The sequence below is a fragment of the Sebastes fasciatus genome, chromosome 7, assembly GCF_043250625.1.
Source record: "Sebastes fasciatus isolate fSebFas1 chromosome 7, fSebFas1.pri, whole genome shotgun sequence".
Classification (NCBI taxonomy): domain Eukaryota; kingdom Metazoa; phylum Chordata; class Actinopteri; order Perciformes; family Sebastidae; genus Sebastes; species Sebastes fasciatus.
In genome coordinates, this window is record NC_133801.1 from 34,283,012 (window position 1) to 34,299,068 (window position 16,057).

General features: G+C 41.0%; 1 protein-coding gene across 3 annotated transcripts in view; it reads left to right on the forward strand.

Annotated features, from left to right (window-relative positions):
• nectin1b (nectin cell adhesion molecule 1b) overlaps positions 1-16,057 on the forward strand; it is a 230,068-nt gene that overhangs the window by 175,080 nt on the left and 38,931 nt on the right. For 2 of the 3 annotated variants that reach the window (XM_074640446.1, XM_074640449.1), the window contains exon 7: positions 5,957-6,050. In XM_074640446.1, the coding sequence (XP_074496547.1) occupies positions 5,957-6,050 (94 nt within the window). Of the gene's footprint in view, positions 1-5,953; positions 6,051-16,057 lie in introns of all 3 variants that reach the window. The other variant, XM_074640451.1, reaches the window with a different exon arrangement.

Below are 16,057 nucleotides of genomic sequence, written 5' to 3' on the forward strand. Positions count from 1 at the left end.
TCTTCTCAGTTTAAGGATTAGTTATGTTTTCTCCTCGCTATCCCCCTTAAATCTCGCCTTAAGCTGCCCTGAGCCTTTTGTAGCCAGCAGAGCGAGGAGGAGCGAGGTCTTCAAGGTGGATGTCTAGAGTAGGAAACAGTGCAAACTTGAATGTAGCTTATGGTTCTCTGCCCGGTGCTTTCTGCTCCCCGCAGGCTTCCTGGTGCTTGTCAGCTTTCATTAGTGTCTTTGTCTCAGAAAGCCAACGCCCACACGCTGCCTGCATCGAATTCAGCTCCTGAGGAAGTCTGCGTGTGATCACACAGCTGAGATGCACACAAGGTGGTCAAGCTGAGATGAACGTCACCGGGCTGCATCTGACTAATGACAAATCGAGCAAACATTAAGTGCACACCGCAGAATAAGTTAGATTTTAATGCATCGTGGGAGTGGGGGGGGGGGACTGAATATCTTACTCACCATATGGCACCAGTATTCACCACAGCAGAAACAACCTTAATACATATTTAATAACTCTTACTTACTCTTTATTTGGGTTGACACTATCTTGTGCTTAACATCTTTTTTTATTCCCGACGGCAATTTCCGACCAGTCAAAAGGTTACATCTCCACAGTCGTTACGCTCCGAAATATTAAGACAAGAACAAGTCAACAACATTTACAAATTTTTTTTTATATATATTTAAGATCAAAGGCTAATCTTTTTGAGCTTGAAAGCAAGCTTTGAATGGGAAAGAAGTCATTTCATTATTTAGCTGGAGTGAAGAAAAATGCATTCACCTGCGAAGCAAGCATTCCCGAGTGACTCCGCTGCTGACACTGTGCAGCGTCTTCTGATGAATTATTCAGGCAATGAAACGTTACATTTCAATCCAGCTCGCAATTAGTTTTTCACCTGCATTTGAGTTTATTCTGTACACCTACATGTAGATCCTCCATTTGTATGTGTAGCTCATTCTGTGTCCAAATGCTACACGCTATTTCTAAGCTAGGTCTGAGCATGAAGTGTGTGCTCACGCTGGAGTTTGGCAAAACAAGTACACTCAAAGATGCGTACTAAAGTTGAATACTTTTTGAGTGCTCTGTTGATGGGCTATTTTTTCCCCACGATGCACTGCACAGGAAATATGAAAACATATTGAGGACAATGGTCCGACAGTTTCAGGAACATCTTAACAAACAAAAATTGTAGTATTAAATATTTGGGGCAAAATACTTTGGGCCTGTTTTTCATGGTTTTATCCCTCCTTATAATTTAATAATGAATCTTATGCTGAGATCTGACTGTGTGGTAACATAATTAAAACTAGACTTGTTTATGTCTGGACTGTGTACCGTCAGTCTGTGGATTTGTGGCTAAATCATTAGACAAATAGTCAGTGGTCATGTTTATAATGTTAAATCCAGCGGTACATGTCCACCAGGTCTGGCGAGGACACTATGGGACGCGCTGCTCCACTCAACTGGCCGTTCAAGCTGTGACGTACCATAACGTGGAATGCACCTGATTGGTCCCTGGTTTTCTGCTCGCTGTTTCAAACAGGAAACAACATGGCGGCCTGCTCCTAAACTTGCTATTATTCTGTCCAAACAAATCCACCAAAATGTACTTCTGAAAATTTTTATTAAATCTTGTTTTATTTAAAACTAGATTGTCTAGTTTGACAGCTTGGTCCAAGTTTCGTGAGCCGATGGGACGAGAAACACATGCAGACTATCACACAGGTTTTGAAAAGAAACTCCCAGGCTATAGCCAAACTTAGCAGGAAGCAGGAGAGCTGTCCGTTGTAAACATGGATCACAGTTTAAAGACTGACTTCCTGGTTCAGTTTTGATCTACTGTAATTGTAGTTGTGCTCACACACAATATATCGGGTGGATTAACTTTCAGTTCAATTGTTGGGTTTTTTAAAAATTAATTCTGATCATCGGACCACTTGTTTTTTTGGCTCACCGTACTTGTAGCAAAGTTACAGTGTTAGCATATCTCAGCTATTACTTTGGTGAGTTCATCAGTATCAAAACTGAGCTGCCAAAACTAAGGAAATCAGGCCCGAGCTGGAATGAAACTGGAATTATCCTTTAGATACTGTCAAAGATGTCAGCATGTGATATTCACAGGAAAGAAAGGAGCTTGTCACAGCTGGATAAAATGAAAACAAATTATATGGATAGAGATGAGACAGCTTCAGGAGCATCTCCGAAAACAAAACAAGAAGTATTAAATCTTTGGGAAAACATTTAGCTTTCCCTTTTTTTAAAGGGGACGTATCATGAAAAATTGTGCTCATACATTTGGGTGTCTGGAGTGCCTACCAACCCACAAACTATGAAATAAGACAACCCAGTCAGTTGTTTGTGGGCTGCTTAGATCAGAAAACATGTGATTCAACAAGTCATTCCGATTTGGCTCCCCTTTCTATGTCACATGCAGGCTCATTAGAATATACCACCAAAGAGTATAGAAGCAAAGAGACAAAACTCTGGTGGTATTTTGAGCCGCTGCCACCATTTCGGACTGAAAACGCTTATTATATTTATAAAATTTGTTTTGTTCAACACAGGCAATTTCGATAGAGACATTAAATAAGACAATAGGTGGACGTTTTACTGGCGTCCGGTAGTCACTTTCAGTCCAAAATGGCGGAAGTGTAGTGTTGCTGCTGGGCGCTGATGCTGCAATGGAACGAACGATTGACTTTCACTTCTTAGTAATATTTGTTCTTTGATACCGCTCACAGCTTGAGAACTATACCTTTGTAAAGGTGCACCATATTTTTCTTGCAAGTCTTAAAAATCAGGCGCTAAAACGGAGCATTTCAGGCAGAGGGTGAATACAGGTATATTCAGACAGACAGTATGATAAAACATAATGTGTTTTTTGAACATTAAAGCATGTAAACATGTTCTAACAGAAACCCAAAATACAAGTATGAACCTGAAAATGAGCATGATATGTCCCCTTTAAGTTCAATTGCTGTAGCAATAGCTTTTCTTCATGTGTTACTTAATGCCAGTGGAAGACAAGAAAGTACACACTAACAGAAACAGTGTATTTTAAAGATTAGTCTGTAGTATGGAGGAATTGGAACACAGCTTGTGTGACTGGTCACACACATACTGTATGTTTGCCTTGGCACATGCGTTACCGAGCACACAGCCGTACTGTATGTTTGTACGCTCTGCACACATGCCACTTCATTAAAAACTGGTGCTACTTTTCGCTCTGTTTTCCTGCCATTGTGTCAACCAAGAAGTGCACTACTGTATACACTGACGGTCTCCTGGGGCTGCTGTTTGTGCACAACCTGATTATAAAATGTAGCTGAATTCAATCAAGGAAGGGAGATATGACAGGGAGGAAGTGGCTGCTGCCGGGTGGTCATCACGAGACGAAGAAGTTTCCTCGTGTTTGGTCAGATTTAATAAACCCGCTCTGCATATGGGGGGCTCCCAACACGCTGCCTATTTGAACAGGCTCCTGCACATAATGTGCAATGAAACGCAATCATCAGGGGTCCTACAAGATCAAATGTAAGTTGAAAAATGCTGCAGGATCTGAATGCAAATGCTGCATCATACATATATAATATGGCATGATTTCATCCTGCTGGAATAGCATGATTTGTCTTAAAACACAGAAAACATTGTATCAAATGTTGGATCACGCTGCATTTCTTTTTTAATAAAATGACCATTAGGTCAATGCATGAGGTGTTCATCAGCTTTCTGTTTCAGTTAATTGAAGATTATTCGGTGTGTCAGTGTATGCAGCACAGGGCAGGCAGAGGTGAAAATTACATTTCGTCTCATACATTTTCTTGAAAGCAAATGATCTTGTCGGCTGTCGCAGCTTCTCTTTTTTTAAAGTTCTCACCTGTATCAGAATCCAGTCAATCACGAGTGACGAATTACAATACTTTATAATGAGCCCGCTGCTGTACCTGCGGAGAACTGCATTTCTACAAGACTCATAATTATCTGTCTCAGAGAAAAATGGATGCTTCTGCTCTGAAGGCTCTGCGATGGAGGAGGTTATTGTAGACGAGGGGGAGTGTGCTGGCTGCTGCCTCTCTGTGTGTTTGCTGTGCCTCGCCTCTATGCTGCAGGCGGGCTGCAGAGGGTGCCACATGAATCTGGCAGTGGCACGGCAGCCCTGTCTGGAGACAAGGTGATACGGACTGGAAATAATGAGCGTGAAAGAAAGAGTTAAGAGGTGCACTCATGCACAAATTTTCTGCACATTAAAACGCCGGCTTGGCCTTGCAGAAAGGTCATGTTATTCAATAAGGACGTGAACCAGTGCGAATGGGAGGCGGGAGGAGCCGGAGATAATGCGTGTAGGTACACAGCTCAGTGTCTGTGCTCCACTTCATTATCTTTGATCACTCCTGATATCATGTCAGGATAACGGCAGATGACATCTGACTGCCAGCGTGTTTGAAGGGAAGGGGGTTTTCTTTTGTAACGATTTCGTAGCAACAAACCCCCTCTGCTTCCTTGTCTGAAATAATTATCCGGATGCTTCAAACAAATTCAACATCGAACTTTCAATTACAGCTGTCTTTCCTGCTCACAATTAAATTTCCCTTTTTATTATCACATCCACGACTGTGTGCCGGGGTGGCCTTTATATCTCCAGTGAGAACTCCATTGTTGATTTGGAGAAAAAATAGTTAATGGTGGCATGTAAATGAGTACAGGTGTTGAGGCTTTGTTCTTCCCCAGGTGTGTCAACAGAGGGGGTGGGAGGGAGCGCCCTGGGGTTAGGGGAAACACAGTCTCACGGCAGTTTGTGAAATAATCACAACATTTAATCTATTTGATTTGTTTACATAGACACACATTCCCCTCATTTGTCGTGACGCTCAGCACGCCTTTCAACAATGTATTTTCATGCATTTTCCTACAAATGTCCAGCAACACGTGACGCACGTGTCAATTTCCGCCCCAGTCTTTTCAAAGTAAAACTACCTAGTTAGGCTTAGGAATAGATCGTCTTGGTTAGGCTGAGGCAAACAAACTACTTAGTTAGGTTTAGGAAATGATCAACTTGGTTGGGCTTAGGCAACAAACTACTTAGTTAGGTTTAGGGAAAAGATCGACTTGGTTGGGTTTAGGCAACAAACTACTTAGCACGGAAGTTATGTGACAAATAAATCAACTTTGACTTGTGGTTTCACACGGGGCACGAACACTCCTGGGTGAAAGGCCTGTGTTTTTTGACCCACACATCCACCCCGACCGTTCGCAGCTCTCTATACTTTCCGGTTCACAATTTTACATGGATTATATACGAACTGATTTTGTGCTGCACCATCATGACAAAAATGTGAAATTTGTGTCCATGTACACAAATCAATACATTCAATTTTGTGAGTATTTCACAAACCGCTGTGCGACTGGGCTGGTAAATGAGTACAGGTGTTGAGGCTTTGTTCTTCCCTAGGTGTGTCAACAGAGGGAGGGGAGGGGGGGGGGGTTTGGGGATGTTGGTGCCAGGGATCCAGGGAAAGGTGGAGCTGCCTGCTGAGCTCTCTGAGTCACAGCTCAGGACATGTCAAACAAACAGTGGCTGCAGCAGTAGGCAGGGTGTTTGTCCACGTGGCACTCTAGATGAGGCTCCATCCACCCCTGAGGACTTGACTCACACATGCCCTTCTTCCTGCCCCCCCTATACTCCCTCCATCCCTATCTCCTCACCTCAGTGTCCAATTACAGCCCACTCTCATTAGCACAGTGTCTCTCCAGCGAGAGCCTTTGAAAGGGCAGGGGGAATGGCTGCCGCCGCAACAAAGCCGCCAACACGGGCTCTATCAAAATCCAAGGAAAGAGTGAACAAGGCAAGTGCAGGCAGGACTTCTCATTATAGAGTGGTGTAGAAGGTGAGGGACGTAAAGAGTGGAGATCCCTCACTGTGCCGAGTGTCATGTTATCTTTTCACTCTCTTAACAGGACCGACCTCCCACCCGCCCACAAACCAGCCCCGCCTCCGCCCAAAAAGAAGAACAGCGACATGAAGGGACACTTGACATCCGATGACATCCAGGTAAGAGCCTCCTCCTCCTCCTCCTCCTCCTCCTCCTCCTCCTCTTTTCTTATTCTTGTCCTCTCTGGCTGATCTGACACAAAGTCTGAGAACTTTCCTACGTTTCTGTCTCACATTTCTGCCACATTTTGTGAGTGAATCGTTGCCGATTCGAGACAAAATATATTTAAAAAAATGTACAAGTCAGAACATGCACAATTATGCTCATGACACAGCTCTTATAATATATATGACAGAGCTTTATCTTTTTTTTTTTTATTCTTGAAAAGTGATTTTACTCAATATCACTTTGTGGTTGGCTTTTCGAGAGGTATTTATGGGAATCCAGTGAAATGTCAGTTTAGTGACAGGAGGTTATTTTTTCCTCATTTCTCATCTCATAAAACTGTCAGTGTGTTTCTCATCCTCTACTCTGGACTGGCGCTTGTCACAGAGTTCCTTCAACAATCCAGTCGCAGCACAATTAGCTCAGAGTGCTTGAATATCTAAATATAGAAATGTCTCTTCCAAGTGAAGCCGGTAATATGTAACGTAATTACCAATCTCTTGCTAATTAATTTCCCTCTTGATGAGTAAAGTAATGGTAAGTGGTTAATCTTTGACACATGAATACTGACCTCTCACTGCCACATGAATATTAAAAAGTACCTTGTTGTTGGTGCTGTGGAGACAGTTTTATTTCTGGATTGTGCAGATGGTATTATTATATTCAGCCCGTGTGTCCAACAAGTCTCACGGCAGTTTGTGAAATAGTCACGAAATTTAATCTATTTGATTCAAGTACGTAGACATGAATTTCCCTTTTTTTTCATGACGCTCAGCACGACTTTCAATAACATGTTCTTTGTGAGTTTTCCTACGAATGTCCGGCAACACGTGACACACTTGTTGATTTCTGCTCCAGTGTTTTCAGATCAACTTGGTTAGGTTAAGGAAACAAACTACTTAGTTAGCTTTAACAAAAGATTGTGGTTTGGGTTAAAATAACACCAGAAGTGCTGTATCTTTTTGACTACTCATCCAGTGGCATTCACCGCTCTCTATACTTCCTGGTTCACAATTACGTGGATTGTTTACGAATGGATTTCTTGCTGACCGTCACGTCTATGTACACAAATCAATACATTCCATTTTGTGACTATTTCATGAGCTGTTGTGCAACTGGGATTGTGTGTCCTATTGAGTATATGCAGCATATGTCTGATTGATTCATTGTATTGTATTTGGACCTTATTAGAGGAGTGGTACAGATTATTACTGAAAATACCATTCAAGTCTGATAAACAGCTTCGTTTCACAGCAGTGTTTTGTTTTGTGAACCCCGAAATATGTTTTCATAATTTGAATGAGCAGCTTTATTATTAACCAGAGACAAACTGAAATGTCAACAGGGAGTGGATTAGTGAGGAGAATCTACTATTTCTACAATTTTCTCAGATCACTGATCTGGGGCAAAGAGGCAAAACACTCAGCACCACTGCAAAGACCCGCGTTCAATCCTCAGCAGTGGTAGTTGCGTTATACAGACATGCAGAGGCTGGGATGGTGGCATGAACAACATGTGTGTTACACCCTCCTGGTGATGTTCCTTCCTGGTAGGTTAGACGAAGCCGGCAACCCTATCGCCAAGTCCCAAAGTCCATACTTCATTCAAAGCTGGTTTGAAGTGTGTTCACAGTGGAAAAGTGACAGAACTCAACAGACTTTACTCTGAACAGACAGCATATACTAAATATGGTGGATTTTTGAGTTGTGGATGGTGATGAAACTGCTCTGGAAAATTAATACAAAAATAATTTTAAATTTGCTATGTTGGATTGGCAGTGTAAAGTCATAGTTTGATTGCCTTTGCATGGCCAGCCGGTTAAACTGTTATCAGGCCATTAAATAGACATTATCGGTAGTGATAGCCCCATAGATGTGGGTCAGTAGGGCCCTGCTACACCCAATATTAGGTTTTATCATCGATTCAAATTGCCGATCAACGAAAGAAGGTATAAAACATGACAGCGACCTCTAATAACCCTAGTAATTATGACAGGAGCAGAAGCGGTAGTTAGGCGCTGTAGTATAGACAGCATGAAACTCCATAAGGGGTAGAGGTCGGGGGCGATGAATGTGGAGGTTGAGGGCGAATGATGGGACAAAAAACACAGTTTCACCCAAGATATGTGCGTTTGTAATGTGTTCACAAGCACTTTCCTCATGCTGTCGGCCTGAATATACCTGTATTTACCCTCTGTCTTAAAAGCTCTGTTTTAGCGCATTTCGACGGAATTGCGACGAAATTGGAACAGAATTTCGTTGCTAGGCAACAGCTTGGGTCCATGTGTACTTCCTGTCAGCTGATGACATTCAAATATACTGCAACCAGGAATAAACTGGGACACATTTAGAGTGTTTACGTTTAAATCTGTGTAAAGGGTCTAAATATTGTAGTTTTGTGACATCACAAATGGACAGAAATCCTGACAGCTTGTTTCAAATGCAGAGTTTCTGAATACGGGCTGCGTGTATTTCCCTGTGGATTGAGCATTTCTATACTTCACAGTATTTATATACGACTTAAGCCTGCTTTATAATAAAGAAACATGAAACCTTTAACTAAGTGCTTTTGTTGCCTAAACCTAAAGAAGTTGTTTTATTTATATATATATATATATATATATATATATATATATTATAAATGTTACGTTTCATTCAGTTTCACAACGTGTAATAATGTGTTGCTTTGAAGTTTCACTTTCACGCAGGCGTAGTAGGCCCCTACTGACCTACATCTATGGTGCTCATAGTGAACAACAACACCTCTTTAATGGCCTGATAACAGTCAAATCGGGTGGCATGGCAGGCATATTAAATCATTAATATATGACACTCAAGTGTGTTGATTTCTTATACATAGCAGTGTACTGTAAAGGTTCCTATGTATTGTATAATCTACACAATGAATCTGTAGCATGGAACTCAGTTTGTGTGTCTTGGGGGAGTCACATGGCTCCCTACAGTGGAGTTAAGCCAACTGCATTGCTTTTCACCAGTCTGCTTGTGTGTTCCACCACAATTACAAAACTGCAGCTTAACCTGACGCAAGCCTCTTGAACTGGGTCAAAACATATTCCCAAGCCCCACTCATGAAATTTGAAACATCACTTGGATGGTCGCACCAACTCAACACAGCTCCTTTAATAACTGGCTCCCCGTCAACAGTTTTAATCAGATGGTGGCCATTCAAAACAATATTATTTTGTCAAACATGCAGGAGAGCGCAATCTTTATATTGCATTAGGCTATTTAAATAGCACCGAATCAGTACCATATAAAGTGATCCCTAGATTTTCCAGGTTTTGCATCAACCTTCCCAGTGTGCTTGCTGCAGTTTTGTCCATATCACAAACAAACAAGGGCAATATATCAAAGGTTGGGTACGGTGCACATGAGTCCACAGAGGCCGCAGTGAGCTTTCTCAGACCTTTAGTCAAGGACCGAGGTACAGTATAATTGCCGATCCCAAATTGGGGAGATAAAGTGGAAAAAAAGAATTATTATGGCCGAGTTGGCCACCGTGTATCTGCACTGTTGAGGTTTTAAATCCAAACTTTATGACTCTTTATAGCTCCAAGGTCAAACTCCTGGACATCTGGGCAGCACAGGTAATGAAGAGAAGGGAAAGTAATGTGCTCTCCTCCCTACACAACTACTGCAGAGGAATACTTGAGCAAGGCACCTAATGCCACACTCACTGATGATTAGTGGACAGATGAGGCCGTAATAGACACTTAGACAGATTTAATGTGTTCAATTTTATGGCTGTAGTTGCTTTAAAAAAAGCTGCACGCTCAGCAAGCTCGGAAAAATAAAAGTAAGCAAAAGAAGGAAATATCACAGCAGGTTCATGACACGATGGGTGAAGTGCGCATGGATGAGCAATAATCACTGATGCATAAACAATAAGTTATACAAGGAGGCATCTGCAGAGCAAAATATATGTATTAAATTAACGACCAAATCCTTTTTAAGGTTCAAGCTTTCAGGTTTCTCAGTATCAGTGGCTGTTATTCATTCTGCACAGCAGGCCATGACACAGCAATGGCTTCACCTTCAACATTCATTCGACATCTGTTTCAATGACAGAGCAGTTTCCAATGATCCAAAATAAAAATAGGTGGTTTAGGGTCAGAGCATCAACTTTAAATCATCAACCAGAAATCGGTGTCTTCTAGTCTCGCCTTACTCCCTTCAGCTGGACAAGTTCCTGCCCCCAAAAACCTGTCAATCATCTTGATGAGCTGCTTCTTTAAATGACACTGAGATAATCAGCATCTGTAGAGCTGCCAGGCGATGTGTAATAATAATACAGTTCTATTTATTGTTCACAATGTTCGTGAGCTGCTTTGTGAACTGATTTGCTAGACTTTATTTTTTTACTTATTTTTTTATTTTTTGAAGACTAAAAAAGACACAAAGTTGCCACACAGTACCAGGTCAACAGTTCGTATGATATCTTAAATGTATTCCTCATTTTTTGCGCGTTTTCCTATGAATGTCCAGCATCGAATTTCTTCCCATGTCTTTTCAAAGTAAACTTCTGTCTTAACAGGAAACAACCTGGTTAGGTTTAGGCAACAAAATTACTTATTTAGGTTTAAGGCTGTCCCACACTAAAATATTTTTCAAATCAGACCCCACATATAAAGACATGTTATGTTCAATTTAAGAGTTTTGTTCCTATAATGTGTGGAGAGCAACAATTTGGCCAAAACAGCACAACACACACTAACATATTCCATTCATGAACAACAAGAGTCCCCACTAAAAAAAACAGAATTCTCGCAAAATATCCTGCGATCAAACGTGACTTTAGTGTAAACAAACATGGCGGATGATGGGCAGGAAGAATTAGCGATGTTTGTTTTTACTTTGTACTGAAAATTCACAAAGGAAGGAAGGATGGATGAAGTCATGGAGACATGTTAAATAAACCAAAATCAGCTTGATTCTTGTGTAGTGTGTACCCGGCATTAGGAAAAGATCATGAAAGTTACGCCACGCAGAAAGTGATTACGCCTTACCGGAAGTAGTGTAACTTAAGTATGGAAGTTATGTGACAAAACCACTTAGTAAGGATTAGGAAAAGATCGTGGTTTGGGTTCAAATAACACCGGAAGTTACGTAACTTAAAGGTCGCATATTGTAAAAAGTGAGATTTTCATGTCTTTTATATCATAAAGCAGGTTTAAGTGCTGTATAAATACTGTGAAAGTATAAAAATGCTCAATCCACAGAGAAAAACCCACAGCCCGTATTCAGAAACTGTGCTTTTGAAACAAGCTGTCAGGGTTTTTTTCCATTTGTAATGTCACAAATCTACAATATTTAGACCGTTTCACAGTTTCAAACGTAAGCATTCTAAATGTGTCCCAGTTTATTTCCTGCTGCAGTGTATGTGAATGACATCAGCTGACAGGAAGTAAACATGGACCCAAACTGTTGCCAGGCAACGCAATTCCGTTGAAATTCAGTAAAATGGAGAGTTTCAGACAGAAAGTAAATACAGGTATATTCAGGCAGACTATTATGAGAAACATAAAGGTTTATTTGAACATTACAGAATGTAAACATGTTCTAGTAGAAACATAAAATACACGTATGAACCTGAAAATGAGCACGATATGGGACCTTTAAGTACAGAAGTTATGTGACAAATAAATCAACGTTCATCTGGTTTCACACGGGACATGAACACAAGTCTCCTAGGTTAAAGGCCTGTGTCTTTTGACCTACCAATCCACCATGACCTCCTCCCTATGCGGCATTTGTCGCTCTTTTCCTCACTTCCTGGTTCACAATTATGTGGATTACATATGAATTGATTTTGTGTGACATATACAAATTACATTGCATTCACTTTTTGTAGATATAGCTATGGACGGTGTATGGGAACAGCCTGACCAGGTTTGCTCACTCAAGAGAGTAACTGTAGTCTTCCCTGACACATCTTTATAATAATGTATGTATGTCATTTAGTTGTTTAAAATCAAGAAATAGCGATAGATAATTCATGAACTCATTAAATTTACCAAAAAAACATACTCAATATTCTTCCCGTCCTGTTTTCTGATAAGTTCTGTTATTGCTGTGGCTGCTAGACCCTCAGCTCAGCCCTCGGTCCAAAACACCCCGAACATCGATGAAAACCCAATTTTAGGATGAAGTTTGGATCACAAATAAAGCGCCACACAGACACAGACAAGGTAATGGGTAATTCAGTATATCCTATTCCTGAAATTGGACCCTGAAAAAGTTGGATATTACAGCTTTATTTCAGAATAGGTTGCTAGGTGACTCGGCTGGCCTGAAGAAATTGGCAGCATCATGGTTTTATCATTGCACCAATGCACAGAGCAAAACTGGCAGCGCAGCCGAAGCATCAACATCTGCGCCCGTTACAGCACAACACTCGATGTGTGTTGCTGTGAGATGGACTCCAAGAGCCAAACAGACGACAGGCTTCCAGGAGGCCGACGTCTTTATGCTCCGAACAAACATCTCCTCCGGCTAATTGCATGTGAATTCTGGTGCTCAGCTCACCGTTCGACCACTCAGCTATTAGATTCTTTGCCTTTTGATGTACACTAATATGAACGGAAAAGCTCAACCAAGTGACTGAAATTCAACAGCTGTTTTTTTTTAGTGTAAGAAAAATGGGGATCAAACGGCATTAGGCAGCCTTTTGATCCCCTCGACAGCACAGAAGTGTGTGAAGGAAACACATTGTTCAACATCTATTATATGAATCTCACATGTATTGCGTTGATAACTTCATTGTTCTGGACGACTTTGATTTCTTTCACTCACTTTTATTTCTTTTCATTGTGCAATGCGGTGGTCTGACAAACGCTTAATGGAGGTTTTGTGAGTGCTCATTTGCCATTTTGAAATTAATTAATTCCTCCATGTCGTGAAAGGTGCCTCGAGCCTGCTGTGAATATCCCACCTTAAAAAAAAACCTTTAAATGTACTCCCCCTGTCAGCGGCGTCAAACTTTGCATTGTGATTATGACAGAGTTTGGCAGATCAATTAGGATCACGCTGCGCCGAAAGTTTAAAACTGGCAACCTGTTGAAGGAAAACTATAGAGGAGCACTTTGCCCTCCCTGATATGCTGCTTCCTTTATGCTGCACAAAACCTAATATCTGCATCTTGAATTTCAGAGTGAGAACCTTAGATATATGGCTCAGCCCCAAACTAGTCTGCTGAACGGTGAAAAAAACATCCTTTGTCAGCTGTCATGAATCATCTCTTTTATTTCATGCCTCTTTCAAAAATATGATCCTTGGGTTGCAAAAATTGTCTAAGTGTAGCTTCATGGTGTGACTCATGTTGTTTTGAGACTGTATATATATAAAGTGAAATGGGATTGGTTCCATCATCTTCACCCTTCTTTTCTAATGTGCTCTGCTCTCTAACATGAAGAGTTTTCTTTTATCATCACTAGGAATAATGAAGGTTACGATATTGTAACCCTAGCTCTATAAGCACGGGCGGAGCCCTCTACTGGACTCTGTAGGTAATACTCTCCTCCAATCATGAACACACATTCGCCCACTGAAAGTTTACATAATTGTAGCCAGGCCAATCCGGAAGTGCCTACCCGAATACTGTTTGAACCCAACAGCAGCACACATCACTGTCCGCTATCCTACACCCTCTTCAGTGAGTGGCGCAGGAGAGACACGGCCACCCTTGGTAGAGGACTCCCTCTGTGCTTATAGAACTAGGGTTACAATATCGTAACCTTCAATCTAACTCTGCCCTCTACCACAGAGTATAGAAGCAAAGAGACTGGCGCTTTTTTCTGACAACAGCCGCTGCCGCCATTTTGGACTGAAAATGCTTATTATATTGGGCCATTTTGATAGAATATGACAATAGAATGCAAATAATTTTGATTAATTTTTGTATGGCACTTTTTAGACGGAAGTTTTACTGGCGTCCTGTAATCGCTTTCAGTCCAAAATGGCAGAAGCGTTGCTTTGCTGCTGGGCGCTGACGTTACAATGGAATGAACAATTGACTTTCACTTCTTGGCAATATACGTTCTTTGCCTTTACTGTGGGTACAGTGGGTGGAGCCAGATGAATGCACGCCCTGCTGTGCCACAACATCGACCCAACCACACTGATCCTGTCCGACTATAGGTTTAGTGGGCACATCGCTGTTCATTGAGGAGAAAAGAAAAGAAGAGAAAAGTATGACAGACAGCTGTATGCACGGCCTTGTATACTGTAGGTATTCAGGTAGGCACGTCGTGATTGCTATGCTTAAGCAAATTTTCAGTGGGCGAATGCGTGCTCGTGATTGGAGGAGAGTATTAGCGGAGATAGTTCAGAAAGGAGAAGGTGCAATGAGAATCAGTTTCCTGTATCTGTGTCACTTCGGTTTCTCCACTGCCCCGCCCCTTTAGGAGACTAGCAGCAGGTCTTGAGTCCGTCAACTCCGACGGGGGAAGTGAACGTGAACACAGATGATGACTGATTATTTCGCTTCATAGTCACCAAAGTAAATATTGGACGCATTTTTCACAATCTTCCGAACATTCTGACAATAAAATGGCATTTTTCAGACGGACAAATCAGGAGAAAATTCACTTTGTTCGAGACCTTTCTCTGTCTCAGCAACACACTCTCGCGAGATCTGGCAACCAACGTTCGCAAACGCCCTAGCTAACTCATTTTCGGAATGCTAAATATGTCTCTTAGCTGTGTAAATATCTAATGTTAGCAAAAGAAAATATGAATACATTATGCAAATATAACCTAGTCTTCATACGACGTTCATAACACTTCCAAACGAGGTGGTGGGGATCGGGGGAGGCGAACACACCATGACCACGCCCACTTAGGAGACAGGAAATGTTTACGAATGTATAATGTATAAATGCATTTCATAATAATGGCAGAGCTTGTAATGCATCATCCTTGTTATAGACTCTCTTTGGTATTACCCATAGAGTCTAGTAGAGGGCGGAGCCTGTGTGAGTTAGAACATTAGACGTTAGATAGTTTGCCATTCATACAAACAATATGCAATAACCTCTTCATTATGAAATTAAAGAAAATTAACATTACTCAAACACTGATTTCAATGACAACAATGCACAAAAAGTTCATTAAGTAATGTGGCGAAATGATCTTATTATGGATTATATTATCATGAACATTATCCTCTGCAAATCTAATGTAGTATGAAGTTGACTTGAGGTGTCATTTCTGCTTTGAATTCACAAGGTTTTCCAAATATAAAAATAAAAAAGTTTAGACCTCCTGTTTGTTGTAATGTTCAACACTTTGAAAATGTTTTGAGTGAAATAGTAGCCCGTGTATCTTTTATAAGCATATCGCTTAGTTTTGTACAGAGAACACATAACACACATTTGACACATCAAAGAGTCTTTTTTTTCTCTCGCTTTTTTTAATGTAAAACTATCTGCAGTCCAGTTTTAAATCCTCAAACACTGAGCAGATATTCCTCTGGAATATGACAAAGCCAAGTCACAGTAGTAGAAAAGCTCCATTCAAAGGCGTCTTCTGCTGGCGGATGAGTCCAAATTTCAACATTTCAGTTCAGAGGCATCAAACCATTAAAAGAAACCTGCAAAGTAAACCAGTCAGGGCATCCAGTTTGTGATGCTGTTGAAAATAGTTCATATTTCCATGCTTAGTTTTTACTGTAAAAAGAAATTAACATTAACATAATAAAGGTGGTTTCAAGGAGCTCTGTCCATATATTGACAACCTGTGTTTGCCGTAGCCGTAATTAATCTGCAGCGTATCTGTTTTGTAATCATATGTCACCTTCATGTATGAATTAAATTCGCCTGCTGTTCTTTCCTTCAGAGGCTGAGTAGCACAGCCAGCTCTGGCAGCTTTACATTTCTGCTCCACTATTTCTGAAGTTTGCATCATACCTTTTGTGTGATATGGAAGTGATTAATTTGACAAAA